Source organism: Crinia signifera, chromosome 2 (genome assembly GCF_055691185.1).
Source record: "Crinia signifera chromosome 2, ASM5569118v1, whole genome shotgun sequence".
Classification (NCBI taxonomy): domain Eukaryota; kingdom Metazoa; phylum Chordata; class Amphibia; order Anura; family Myobatrachidae; genus Crinia; species Crinia signifera.
The window spans coordinates 144,500,797-144,515,975 of NC_139218.1; the positions used below are offsets into that span (position 1 = coordinate 144,500,797).

The 15,179-nt window shown below is 43.5% G+C and overlaps 1 protein-coding gene across 4 annotated transcripts in view; it reads left to right on the plus strand.

The window, feature by feature from the left end:
- AHCYL1 (adenosylhomocysteinase like 1) overlaps positions 1-15,179 on the plus strand; it is a 99,716-nt gene that overhangs the window by 60,357 nt on the left and 24,180 nt on the right. For all 4 annotated transcript variants that reach the window (XM_083173068.1, XM_083173069.1, XM_083173070.1 and 1 more), the window contains exons 7-9: positions 4,656-4,772; positions 5,529-5,592; positions 12,447-12,535. In XM_083173068.1, coding sequence (XP_083029194.1) covers positions 4,656-4,772; positions 5,529-5,592; positions 12,447-12,535 — 270 coding nt within the window. The remainder of the gene's footprint in view (positions 1-4,655; positions 4,773-5,528; positions 5,593-12,446; positions 12,536-15,179) is intronic.

Here is a 15,179-nt window from a genome sequence, read left to right on the forward strand (position 1 = left end):
CATTTGTGGGAAATTGTGCAACCATCTTTGGGAACAACCTTTAAACAATAACTGCTGAACAACATACCTCCCAACATGACCCTCTCCAGGAGGGACAAAATGCTTTGTTCCTGGACTTTCCTCTTAATTTATAATTGCCATCACCTGTTTAGAACATGTTAATTGATCAGAAAGCTGTTTCCGCACAGGTGATGGCAGACATAAATGAAGAGGATAGTCCAGGAACAGAGCATTCTGTCTCTCCTGGAGAGGGTCATGTTGGGAGGTATGGAACAATATTGTTCACCATTCTAGAAAGAATATGTGTTTAGCGGTGGCCTATTTCTTGAATGAGGAATAGTTTCTTTCCTAGGGTTGTCTCAATGTTGAATTCTGCATTTTGTTAAATTTAATTTTTCTTTTTCTTCTTCTTGTATAATAATACTATATTGTTAAATTCTGTGTCTTCATTGGATGCAAAGCTAAATTTTGTTGCCCTGTAACTTGTGCTTGGGCAATGACAATAAAGTGAATCTAATCTAATCTAAATGGCTGACTTTAATTATGTGAAAGAGAATGAACTTTCCTTTTTGGCATGGAGTTTTTAATTTGCACTTGTCACCAGTTCCTTCCCAAAATGATTTAGTAATTCTAGCTCTTGGGTGTAGTAAGTAAGTAAATGAATTACTAACAGATTGCTTTAGCCTTGTGCAAGTTATCATTAAGCTTATTGTACTAGGTTTATAGCAGCAACATGTCTCTTAATAGCTTTTCTGTGATTCCATAGCAATATCCAGTTGCAGTTATGTCCTGGTTGGTGCCAAATTCATTCAAATAAAATTTGATTTATATATATGAAACTCAAATTTATATATATATTGTAGGGACTCTGCACTCACTAAATTAACTGATATTAATAAATAGTGGAGATTTGGTTCATGAATTGATTAATGCATTTAAGCCTGCAGCCCCCTTCACGGGACTCCACTTTTCTGCAGGTCCTAACACTATTGCTCAAAATGGCTACAATACACATAGCTATCACATTAATGTTTGATTAGATGATTAGTGACAGGTGTGTTGGTAACTGCTCACCTTTAAAAGCATAGTCTGCTGTGAGCTTTACACCAGATAGCATGCCTGGAATCAAACATTAATGTGATAGCTATGTGTATTATAGCCATTTTGAGCAATAGTGTTAGGACCTGCAGAAAAGTGGGGTCCCTTGAAGGGGGCTGCAGGCTTAAAGGCATTGATCAATTTACAGCTTATGGAATAATTTGGACCATATGTATAAATTTCATAATTTTTACTGAATGTACAAAGTTTTACATGAAGTCCATGTATAAAATACAAATTAACATTCGTACTGCCGGCAAAAGGAATCCTTGTATGCAGTCTGGTGTTCTCTGTAGATGCTAATTATAAGATGCTGGTCTAACGCAATTAGCCAACACAATGCAACATTAGAACACTGGAGTGATGGTTGCTAGAAATGAAATGAGCCTCTATACACCTATGTAAATATTCCTTTAAATGCCAGATGTTTGTAGCAAGTATAGTCATTTACCACATTAACAATGTACAAAAATAAGGAAATTTCTAAGTGACTTCAAACTTTTGGGTTGGGATCATTCGTCAGACTGCATTTAGGTCTACAGTCATTAGGTCGACTGGCAGGAAGGTCGACCTGACTTAAGGTCGACATGGGCCAAGGTCGACATGACTTAAGGTCGAATTTGCATAAAGGTCGACATGAGGAAGGTCGACTGGTCATAAGGTCGACATGGGTTTTTCACTGTTTTTTTATCCGAATGTTGACACAGTCGACATGGACACAGTTGGCAATGAGAATCGGACCCTCGCATCGCTCGCTTCGCTCGCTTCGCTCGCAATGCTTCGGGCACGGGGCCTCGCTGCGCTCGGCACACTATTTTATTCTCCCGCCACGCCCTAGTGGATGGTAGGGCATGAAATACCGCCTGTCGGCACATGTCGGCTCAAAAAACAGTGAAAAACCCATGTCGACCTTATGACCAGTCGACCTTCCGCATGTCGACCTTTATGCAAATTCGACCTTAAGTCATGTCGACCTTGGCCCATGTTGACCTTAAGTCAGGTCGACCTTCCTGCTAATGACTGTAGACCTAAGTTCATTCTAATAGATGACCGCATCCCCAAACTTTTGAAGTGTAGTGTACAGGGGCGTAACTAGAACTCTATGGGCCCCATAGCAATATCTTGATAGGGGCCCCCCTTCTATCAGGCTGAGAGTGGGAGAAGCAGGACAGAGGGGGGAGTGCAAGCAGGAGTGAGAGATAAAGAGAGATAAGCAAGAGAGAGACTGTATAAGGGAGAAAGATAAAGATACAGTGCCTGAAAGAGACTGTATGGATAAATGGACAGACAGGGCATCAATGTGTGGACAGACAGGGGTGACATATATCCAGGGCCAGCGATTGGGACCATAAATAATTGGCCCTGGAAGAAAGCTCTGAAAATGTAAGTGGGACCAAATAAAATATAGGAGGGACCTGCACGTACGTATACACACACACATGCACACGAGGGCAGGGGAAGCTGGCTGTGGTGGGAATGGGAAAGGGGGGCAGGCTGGGGGGGGGGGGGGCAGCAGACACATGCAGGTGAGAGTGGCAGGCTGTCACTTGTGGTGGGGTTGCATACACACACATGGGCAGGGGAGGCTGTCTGTCACTTGTGGGGGGCATATGCAGTTGGGAGAGGGGTGAAGGCTTTCACAGGCAGGGGTGGAGACACATGCAGATGACAGGCAGGCTGTCACTTGCAGGGAAGGTCACAGGCAGGCACAGGAGTGCAGGGAGGCAGGCTGTAACATAGGGGGTTGGCACGCTGTAACATAGGGGGTTGGCACATACACATGCATGGGAAAGGAAGGAAGCAGGTCTCTTACATGTAGGTGGGCTGGGTAAAAGTATCGACTCTAGATACAGGGTCACCCCCGCCCCTCCACCCCACCCAGTTACCTGCACCTCCTGTGTGGCCATACTGCGGGCTCTGTGCCCGGAACATTCCCAGCAGCCATCAGACTCTCTGCCTCTCACTGTGTAGTGGGGAGGAGCTCTATGCCGCCCTCCCTCCGGCGTCCCTGTGCAGCCGCAGCATAGTAATAGTACTACATGAAAGTTTTACTGCTCCTCCTGTGAAGGATGGAGCCGCCGGGCACACGCTGTTATACATACACGTTGCTCAGTGAGTGGCGCCCGGCAATTGGAGAGAGCAGCTTCAGCGTCTTCTTGTCTAGCGCACCAGGCAGCCTGCACTACACCGTCGCCTGCCATGTAAAATACATAAAATGTGCAGGCAGTTCGGCAATTATAGCGGATGCAGGGGATTTCCTGCTGGGGTCCTCGGGCCCCCCAAGCGGCCGGGCCCCATAGCAGTTGCATCCCCTGCACCCTCTATAGTTACGCCACTGGTAGTGTACCTATTTCTGAATCATGCATACATAGGTGCACATGCGTATTGTATGTGGCACTGACATACAATTGAAAAGTGTTCTTTTTTGTATAAAGTGTGCATGGCAGGTGTCTCATTACAAGTGTGGGCTGAGGCTTTGTTCCCCCTGAGGTTATGTCAGACTTTGGCTCTGTGGCCCCCCTATTAAATAACACTGCTGTAAATATTGTTTGTTCATGTACCTGGGCACCCAGTGTTAATAAATGAATAACGTGGGACATTTACCAGGGGTATTACCAGCAGATGAGCGGGGTTGAGGACGGCTTTGCATAGCTCTGTGCTATGCAACGCCCCACTCCGTCGGCGGCAGGCAGGGGGAAAGCCGCTCAGTGTGAAAGCATTTTGAACTAGCTCGCATTTGCATGCAATGCGATCCGAAGATAGTTAAAAAAAGCAGGGCTGCACAAACTTTGTGTTGTGCGATGGGATGCCTGCGGGATCGCGCATTGCATCACACAGCACCCTCGCACCATGTATGGGCACCTTTACACATATTCCGCAGCGCTTTACAGAGAATATTTCACCATTCACATCAGTCCCTGCCACAGTGGAGCTTACAATCTATATTCCCTACCACATGAACATACACACACAGACATTCTAGGGTGAAATTTTATTGGGAGCCAGTTAACCTATCGGTATATTTTTGGATTGTGGGAGGAAACCGGAGTACCCAGAGGAAAGCCAAACAACCCATACAAACTCCACACAGTTAGGGCCATGGTGGGAATCAAACCCATGATCTCAGTGCTGTGAGGCAGTAATGCTAACTATTACACCGCTCTGTTTTTTATAGACATGTAGGAAAAGGTAACATTTTATATATTCTTTTTCTTTTCTGTGCCCCATAAGAGACCATCTTTCCTTTTCTCTGTATATAATATTGCTATTGAGGACAGTCAGAATGTACTGTAAGTGCTTTTAAATATCCACCATTGTCTTAATGAGTGCATTGTCTGTGCTATTCAGTTGTCCAGAGCAAACGTGCAGACAGCATAATCTGTCTACCAGACTGGTAAAATGTTTACCATTATGTTTTTTCATTCCTAATTTTTATTCTGTGATTTAATATGTACTTGCCTGACATGTTACAGTTTTATAAAGGTAAGTGTATTCACAAAAATATACAGTGTTTTACTGTGCATGTAATACAGTCTGTATTTTTTCCCATTGTACAGGCTGTATCAGCTCTCTAAGGCTGGCAAGCTGTGTGTCCCTGCTATGAATGTGAATGACTCTGTCACTAAGCAGAAATTTGACAATTTGTACTGCTGTCGAGAATCTATATTAGACGGGTAAGAAATCTGTGCTTATATTAGTGGCCAAAGATATGAGAGGAAGCAAGTTCTTTTCAGTGGATGCCAGTAACCTGCAGCTTGTAGTCTGTAGACAGTGCTTCATCATGCCTAATAATTCTTTTCCACATACAGAATGTGGGCGAATACGGTGTGATTGAGTCTGTGTGAACATGATACAGCACACTGTACAGATGTGTCCACATACAGAATGTGGGCGAGTACGGTGTGATTGAGCTGTGTGAACATGATACAGCACACTGTACAGATGTGTCCACATACAGAATGTGGGCGAGTACGGTGTGATTGAGTCTGAGTGAACATGATACAGCACACTGTACAGATGTGTCCACATACAGAATGTGGGCGAGTACGGTGTGATTGAGTCTGTGTGAACATGATACAGCACACTGTACAGATGTGTCCACATACAGAATGTGGGCGAGTACAGTGTGATTGAGTCTGAGTGAACATGATACAGCACATTATTCTAATAATTGTAAGTGAGTTGAAGTCAGGCTGGACAGTAATTGACCCTTTTTTGTTTTACTGTCTTTTACTTTTAAGAAGTTTGTATTTCACTCAAAAATTGCTATACTTTGCATATTTGATCTGGATCTTGTATCTCAGATTGAATAATAGTTAGTCACCAATGCCATATTGCTGTCTAATAGGTATTTGTATAGCTCTTTATCTTATAGTTCTACTATTGAAGACCATTTACTTTTTAATTTTACATTTGTTAATATACTGCAGACTGAAAAGAAGCACAGATGTAATGTTTGGAGGAAAGCAAGTCGTCGTGTGTGGATATGGAGAAGTGAGTATCTTAGAAGTCATTATACTCAATACTTGTATATTACATTTTATAAGGCAATACAAACAGCTACAGTACTGTATGTACACATACACCGACTCTCAAATCATGGAATCAATAGCTCTGTTTTGTCCTGCCATAGACTTAGCCGCGATAAAACGCTAATCTTGAGCAAATCAGAGACTGAGCACAGCCTGGCGAAAACAAGTTCAAGGCAGTGGCCTTCCTCATGAGTAGAGGCGTCGGACCACTGGGAGAGGCTGAGAGAGGAGGTTAGAGAGAGGAGTTTGGAAGCCTGCAGAGATTGTGGACTGTCAATAGCAATGTTGAAGTCACCCAGGAGGATGGTGGAGATGTCAGATGATAAGAAGTGGGGTAGACAGGCAGAGAATCTTCCAGAAATTGAGATTTGAGATGCCCAGGTGGGTGGCAGATGGCAGCAACATGCAGAGAGAAAGGGGAAAAAATCCTAATAGAGTGTACTTCAAATAATGTGAGTGAAGGAACTGGTGGTTGAAGGGAGTATGTGAAGGATTGGTATGTATATGGTAATATACCTACCCCACCTCCTTTACAGTTACCAGGCCTGGAGGTGTGAGTGAATTGGAAACCTCCATGTGACAGTCCTGCAGGAGAGGCAGTGTCTGATTGTGTAAGCCAAGTTTCCACTCATACCTTCTCACATTCCTTTCTATACAACTGGAGTACCCGCATCCGTAACACGCCACTCACACGTGCTCTACACCTACTATTACAGTTCACATATCAATAAATCTGTGCAATGCCCACTGTAACTGCCCATCTAAAATTTACTGGTCAGCCTCAGAATGCAGAGAAAGTAAAGAGTGCAGTATAAATGCTATATACAGTACAAATGAGAATTGCATTTTTATTTGATGCTTTTGTTGAGTACAATGCAAACATATTAGCATTGTACAAAAGTGTCTTCATACATCTTTGCTGAAGTTGCACCAAAAAGCCCCTCATGGTACGGCAGATACCGTGAGACTCTGCTAGCATCGCTCTGCACGTGAGACTCTGCTGCTAGGGATTCGCCCTATTCAAATAGAGGTCTGGTTTTTTTGCCTAGGTATCGAAAAACACCTGGATTGGCAAATCAGCAATATTGTGGATGTTTTAGACGCTTTTTGAGGCATTTTTCACCCATGACGAAAAATGCATTCAATAGTGGCAAAAATGGTTGCAATTGAATTGTCTGTGGTCAGATTTGAAAAAACAGAACAAATTCAATACCCCCTAATACTCCCCAGGAGACTGTGCTGATTAATGTGACATTTGACACTTGTAAATCTGTAAGCAGCTGAGTCACTGAAGCTTTATACAAAACTAAGATGCATTTTTGCCCCCCAAAAACAGGCATCTCATGCTCCAAGGCATATTTTGGCTAGATGTAGGAGGACATGTATGTGCTAGATGTGAAGAAACTATACTCCAATAATATCATGACCGGAATAGGTTCCAGTGTCTAAAACAGTCAATAGGTCGACATGCATTAGGTTGAAAGGGTCGATAAGTATTAAGCAGGACCATGCTTTTGCTTAAATTACCATCCACATGGACTACAGTTGGGAATAGTAATCTGTGAGTGCACACTTTACACTAATAGTGTTCACATATAGTGAAAAGTACAAAATGACACCCAAAATATGTCAGCCATTTTGTGTCAGACTTTAGAGAATGTTGATATTTTGTACTTGTTGATCGTATCCACTATCTAACTTTATTAACTGTCAACCTTTTGATCCTGTTAGTGTTTTGTCCACATGTTGCATGCCAACCTATATATCTGCTGGTATGCTATTTTCTGTGCCACACCAGGCCAAAATGCACTACAGTCTAGAGCAGGGATGGGGAACCTTCGGCCCTCCAGCTGTTGTTGAAGTAAACATCACAGCATACCCTGCAACAGTTGTAGCATGGCCACATAGCAAAACTGTAACAAGACATGCTGGGATGTGTAGAACAAGAAAAGAGCAAAAGATGACTCTTTTTGTGGCACTTTTTATTTAATTTCTTATTTTTAAATTATGATATTGTTAATATTGATATTGAAATTGTGATATTGTTAATTGTGATATTGAAACTGTTGACAGTATTATTGTGTCCTTTAGGGGTACAATTGTGACAGGTATATAGCTGGACACTTGACCATGTTGAAAAATAGGAATTTTTATAGGTAATTCCTCTTTAACAGAATTATATAAGGGTGCTTAGGATTGAGAGAGAGAAAATAATTGCAAGACTCACCGCTTGATTCCCCTAGTGGTCCTTTAACTCGGCCATGTGTCTCTAAGGAAAGTGAACGTCACTGAGAAGGTTACCACAGTAGTGGGGGTCAGGACAATGTGAGTGAAGGAAGGAGTGAGGATCTGCTGTTACCGTCAGTGCCCAGTGGCGCCCCTGTTGGTTACCCAGCACAAGGGTTCACCCTCTGGGACTAACTGTAATGAAAGTCCCCTAAATTATAAAGAGGGACAGCAGTATTTCATTTCGTATGCATATATACATTTTAGTTGCATAGCCTCTTTTAATTTTATTAGGCACTGTCCCTTTAAATCTCTATCTATTGCAATCTCCATTATCAGAATCAAACAGCACTTTACCATGTATAGTCTGAGATAAGTTATGCAGCAAGACCCTTATCCAATAACATTTTACCTTGGTATGTGGTCACAGATATTCTAATTAGCATAGCAAATATCCGGTGTAATGGTTAGCATTACTGCCTCACAGTGCTGAGGTCATGGGTTCGATTCCCGCCATGGCCCTAACTGTGCAGAGATTGTATACTTTCCCCGTACTTGCTTGGATTTCCTCCGGGTACTCCCGTTTTCACCCACAATCCAAAAATATACTGGTAGGTTATTTGGCTCCTAACAAAAATTAACCCTAGAATGAATGTGTGTGCGTGTACATGTGGCAGGGAATATAGATTGTAAGCTCCACTGGGGCAGGGATTGATGTGAGTGTTCAAATATTCTCTGTAAAGCGCTGCGTAATATGTGTGTTCTATATAAGAAACTGTTAATAAATAAATGTGAGTTACAATCTCTTATCTAGAATGCACTTAGCCATAGGTAGTAAGTCAGATCATCTCCCCAATCCATATGCACATCCCAGTCTCATAAGTGTCAGATATATCACCAAGTGCAGCAGGTCTGTCACCATGTGCGGTGTGTAGGACACGTGTTTCGCACACAAAACCAAGGGCTTGTTCACCCACCTGTGTAGTTCCACAACAGCTGGAGGGCCGAAGGTTCCCCACCCCTGGTCTAGAGGATGAAACTGGTTCTCAATGGAGTAGATGGTGGTCTTGTGCTATCAACTGATTGTAAGCAAGCTTATATTGACACTGGGGTTCCCCTTGAACCCAATTGCTAGATGTAGTGTACACAGGGTGTGTCGCTTATTGGGAGCTTAATACTTTGCTCAAGATGGTTGTTTGCAAAATTATACATCTGTATGACAGTAAATACTATTATTCCACATAGACCTGGTTCACTCTGGGCAGCACCCAATAACTGACTCATCCTCCTTACATTGGAAAATGAAACTGTCTGCCCTGTTTTTGAGAGATTGTTTTGGAGGTTTGACACTGCTTTTTGATATTATAATTTACGTGTTATTTTTGTTTTAAACTCTGGCTATGTCAAATCCTCCATAAGAACAAAGACGACCCTAGCTGAGAAAGGAAAATTTGATTTTGCCAGAGTGGAAAAGATTAATCTGTGTATGCAAAGCATCTTTTATTAACACTCTGTTGCATGAATTATGAAAGTCTGTTTGGTACTTATGTATTATCTGGGCTCCCATGTTAAATGCACCCCATTTTTTCATACCCCTACTATCCAACTACGCATGGAGTTGATTTTATATAGTGTGGCGAGCGCAGCGAGCCACCGTGCCCAAAGCGTGGCGAGAAAACCGGGAGCCCAGATATTACATAAGTACCATCTGTTTTCTTAAAAATTTCATTTATCATAACATTTTAAAAATAACAATACCGTTACATTAAATGTTGCTGTACCGTTGCTACTAATCCTCCTCATAGTGGATGAAACTTCAAAATATGCTGCAACAGAATTAGTTTGTTTTACTGGGTTAACTGTAAAACTGCTCCCAAGTACTGTCTCAGAATATCACAATATCTAGGTCAGAAGAAACACTCCTCAGACCGTTCTGCTTACTATGATATCATGTTTTTTTTTCATAACTTCAGTTTTTACTTTTTCGGTTTTGCCCTATTTTTGCTTGCATTTAATTTAGTCAAATAACATTTAAATTGTCTTTATTAGTAGAACCTATAGATTTTGTGCATCGAATGCTTTAAGTCTGAATACATTTGAGTTGCACATGATATTTAGTATCATAAATTTGGCATTTGCAGAAGAATTTTTAAAACTGAAATACAGTTCTGTATAACAGAATATATCTATTAAATGTATATTGTAATTAATCAATATATCCTATTAAACAAAAGAGGGTAGACGTGATGATATGGGGCTGTTTTTCAGGATTGGCCTAGGTGCCTTATCACCAGTGAAGACCAAGACATTTTGAACAATGCTATTCTTCCATCATTTGGGTTTGGGTAGGTTCCTAAACCAAATGCCTGCATTTTCCAGGCCAAGAGCAGCAGTTCCAAATTCCAAAATGACTGTGGCCCCAGTGCAAAAAGACATGGTTTGAAGGGTTCTGTTAGTTATAGCTACAAAAGGGGGACCAACTCCTTTAATGTATATGTGTTTGAATTGAATGTCATTACAGTTCCTGTTGGTGTAATGGGCAGGTCTCCAATTCTTTTTTTCCATATAGTGTACATAGTAGTTACTAGTAGTACAGTGCTTGTAACAAGTCGATGAGGTGACAGGGTCAAATTAAGTGTTCAGCCTTAAGGCCCCCATACACTATAAGATTTATCTGACCTGTAAAATTGCATCTGATTTCCCTTGAACTTCCCCAGCAGCTTCCCAGGAGGCCTACATACGATTTGACACTTGATGTGCCATTTTTTACATCCAATTTGCATCAGATAAATCACATGTGATTTGTCTGACCCAAATTGGATGTGCCATGAGATTTATCTAATGGGATGGCCCTAGGGAGTGGCCTGAACAGTGCTATATAAATGTAATATTGTCTAAAAGGTATGGATGGGGATAAAAAGGTAAATTATCCCCATCCTCCCATTCCCAAGCATAACCAGCCTATGTCTGCATAATAGTGTATAAAAGGTATGTCATTTCTATATATTTGAGCATTACGAAAAAATGCCAAATAATTGAAACGTTTCCTACATTCAGCGGTGTCTGAGGATATTATTTATACTGAGAGTGCCACGCTTCCCTCCTGCAGTGTCTGTGTGTAATATATATATATATATATATATATATATATATATATATATATATATATATATATATATATATATAGTAGTCAGCGGCGGTACAAGCAGCGGCACTCCAAGGATTTAAAAATATGCTTTAATGGTGCTCCGACGTTTCGGGGTTGCGTGAAAGCACATTTTATAATCCTTGGAGTGCCGTTGACATATATATATATATATATATGTACTTACACACACACACACACTAATTAAATCTTTCTAGCCAAGATATCAAGTGCCAATGCCAGAGACTTTTTTTGTCCTACATTAAATAACATTTGTTGCTAAACAACCAGAGAAGCCTCTGCCCTGGTTAAACTGTCTCCATTGCCGCGGCCATTTTGTATGTATTTTTTATAGTCACTTCAAGCCTTAACTGCAGACTGTGGTCTTCAATAACATGGCCGACACATTAGTAAAATAGTACAGTGTCACACCATATTGATGAATGAAACTATACAAGGCTATGGCAGTAGGGACTCCGTTTCCTATACTATACTGCGATTACAAAGCACACAGCATAGGGAGTACACAGAAGACTACCCTCCCCCAGTACACCTTATGCACCACAGTGGAACTCCAGGAGCAGGGGAAAGGGGGGTCGGGCTGCACTGCCCGAGCTGACAGTAAACTCCGGCAGCAGGGGAGAGGGCTGCGCTGCCCGGGCTGTCAGTAAACTCCAGCAGCAGGGGAGGGGAGGATGGGGCTGTCGGGCTGTGCAACCCGAGCTGACAGTTAACTCCAGCAGCAGGGGAGAGGGCTGCGCTGCCCGGACTGTCAGTAAACTCCAGCAGCAGGGGAGTGGAGGATGGGGCTGTCCGAAGCTGAAAGTAAACTCCGGCAGAAGGGGAGAGGGCTGCGCTGACCGGGCTGTTAGTAAACTCCAGCAGCAGGGGAAGGGAGGAGGGGGCTGTCGGGCTGTGCAAACCGAGCTGACAGTAAACTCCGGCAGCAGGGGAGAGGGCTGCGCTGCACGGGCTGTCACTGTCAGTGAACTCAGGCAGCAGGGGAGAGGGGGGGTCGGGCTGCGCTAGACTGCAGTGCCCGGGCAGACAATTGTTTCCTCTTCCCGTCCACTGCCCGCCTGCCCCTTCCGGTGACGTGTGTTCTACTGGGGGTCCGGGAGCACCAGAACTAGAGGTACACAGATATATCGGATCTGAAACATCGTGGGTGCTAAAAAGCACCCACGATGTGCCCATGATGGGTCAGATACCGATATATCTTATGTTCAGCCGGTCCGACCACCTGATCCAATCAGATGTGCACGGGAACGCGCATCAGATTGGATCAGATGTCACAAACATCCGATTTTGGCCCGATTTCATCCGATTTATCGGCCCAAAGAGCCGAAATCGGGTGAAATCGGCCCAAAATCGCATAGTGTATGGGGGCCTTTACAGTAGTATAAAAAAGTAATTGTGCATCTTCCATGTGTTTTCTTAACCAGGTTGGGAAAGGCTGTTGTGCAGCTCTAAAGGCACTTGGTGGCATCGTGCATGTCACAGAGATTGACCCCATCTGTGCTCTACAAGCATGGTAAGTTGTGATGGACACTATGGAAACTATCTCTTTGGTGGGCCCATTTATCTGTTTCCGAAGATTAAACATGATATGCATCTGCATTTCCACATTGTTGTGTTTCAGTGGTTGATAAAGACTCCTGTTTACGGCGAGGACACTATCCCATCCCAACTCTCACACACTTTTGCTAAATGCAGGGGGCTCTTAGTCTGTCCAGGGCACAACTTAGGACTAGTGTTTTCGGTACTTGTGTAGAAACTACACAAGTACCGCGTTTTCTATATTTTGTAATAAATCGATCTTTTAGGATATTATTTTTTACATAAAACACCCTAACCGTGTCTGTCAGCATATGAAATGTTTAACCCCGCAAGTAACTGCTTAGAAATCCATAGTGCTTAGTGCTCAGAAGTTATGCAGGGTTTATAAGAGGAAATTTCAGGAGTGGGGATGAAGCTAAGCTGATGTCTGTTAAACTGAGAGATGCCCTCAAAACAAATATATCTTTATATATGTAGCCTCAATGGAACAAGCTGCAGAAGATACCTGGGGTGAGTAATACCCTTTTCACACCAGCTTAAATTCCCGGGTTGGGTCCGGGAACAACCCGGGACTAGTGTTGGTGTGAAAGGTTCCAGGGACAAATTCCCGGGTTAATTTGCTGGCAATTCAATCCTACTAGTTAGCAGGGTTGCTCCCGGGTCCTTCCCGGACTACTGGCTGGTGTGAAAGGTGCAGGGACATGTCCCTCCTTCCCGTGTTGCCTCAGCTGAGGCTAATTTGCTAGCAGGGCAACTTCTTGTTGTGGTGGACGCTCACAGACACGCCCAGAGGCAGCATGCAGTGTGCAGGGAGACACTGTGCATGTTCTGTGGCACCACAGACCCCAGAAGTGCATTTTAACCCCTGACAGCCTGAAAGCCAAGAATGTCTGCATTGGAAATCACACAGCATACAGGAAGACACTGTGCAAGCTCTGTGGCACAACAGACCCCAGCAGTGCTATTTCACCCCTGAAAGCCTGCAATGTCTGCAAAGACCCGCCCTTACTCTCTCCCTTTACCCCTCTCCCTAATTATCTCATCTTTGTGGGCACAAAATGGCCATTTTCAATGATATTCTCATAGAAATGCAGGGTCATCCCGGGTTCAGTGCGAAACCTGCCGACCAGGATTGTCCCTGCTTCAAAAGCATGTGTGAATGGGTCCCAACCCGGGAATGTCCCTGCTTGTCCCTGGAATTTAATTCCTGGGTTGGTCTCTGCATTTCTGGTGTGAAAGGGGTATAAGCTGACAGGTCCAGTGCAACTCCCTTTGTTTCAGATGTCTTTGCCAAAATTGTATCATAGCTGCAACGGAATGCAACTAGCATACATCAGTAGACTGAGCTGATTAGTCTCCGACACTTGTATATCTGTATGGGGCAACAAAATCTGATAGAATTGGAATATGACTTAATTTTTCCGGTTTGCTTTGTCTTTTGAAACCATAATGCTTCAATAAAAAGTCTTTGCTAATAGAAAGTTAGAGCCCTATTGTTTAATTATAAAATACACAATCCAGGAATAACAATGTACTGTATAAGGAGCAGTACAGTGGGAAAAATGCCAAGATACCAAAAGACAGGGACAGTTGGATTGACTCATTATGGCTTGTCCTGCTTTGGAAAGCTGTTTGCAGTGGCAAAAATCACTAGGCAGGGTTAAATTAACTCAGTGTGTATGCACAGAGCGTTTTTCAGCCCAGCCCCATTGTGTATAAACCTTAACCTTTTGTGTGATTAAAAAAAATACATAAAAAAAATATATATACACCGTATATACTCGAGTATAAGCCGAGTTTTTCAGCATTCTTTTTAGCTGAAAAAGCCCCCACTCGGCTTATACTCGAGTCAGTGCGTCCAGCCATCCACTTCGCTGCCCCGGCTCCACTTTGAACATAGGCGCGGCTACGGCAACATGGCCGCCGGCCTCCTACACTATACATGTCCTCAGTGCAGGAGGCCAGCGGCCATGTTGCCGTAGCCGCCACTTTGTTCAAAGTGGAGCCGGGCAGCGAAGTGGACAGCAGGGCAATGGCGGCGGCCGTGTACCAGTGGAGCCAGTCAGCGGCGCACCACAAACCCCCTGGAATCGGAAGCTGGAGGAGGTAAGGGGCAGCTGCTCCCTCCCCCCTCTGTGTGTGGTGTCCCTTGCAGGGGGATCAGCCTGTTGTGTCCCAGGAGTTAGCAGGGGGATCAGCCTGTGGTGTCCCAGCCTGAGCAGCCTTTGGTGTCCCAGCCTGAGCAGCCTGTGGTGTATTGTGCAGGGGGAGCCACCTGTGGTATCCTGCTATTATGCAGGGGGAGCCACCTGTGGTGTCCTGCTATTAGGCAGGGGGAGCAGCCTGTGGTGTCCTGCTATTAGGCCGGGGGAGCAGCCTGTGCTGTCCTGCTATTATTATACAGGGAAATGTACCAGTAGCTGCTGTATTTCCCACCCTAGGTTTATACTCGGGTCAATAAGTTTTCCCAGTTTTTTGTGGTAAAATTAGGTGCCTCGGCTTATACTCGAGTATATACCGTATATATATATATATATATATATTATATAAAATATTCTGTATATAATTTTTTTATTATTTTTGATCACTGTATCTCATAGTGTTACACACCCAGCTGC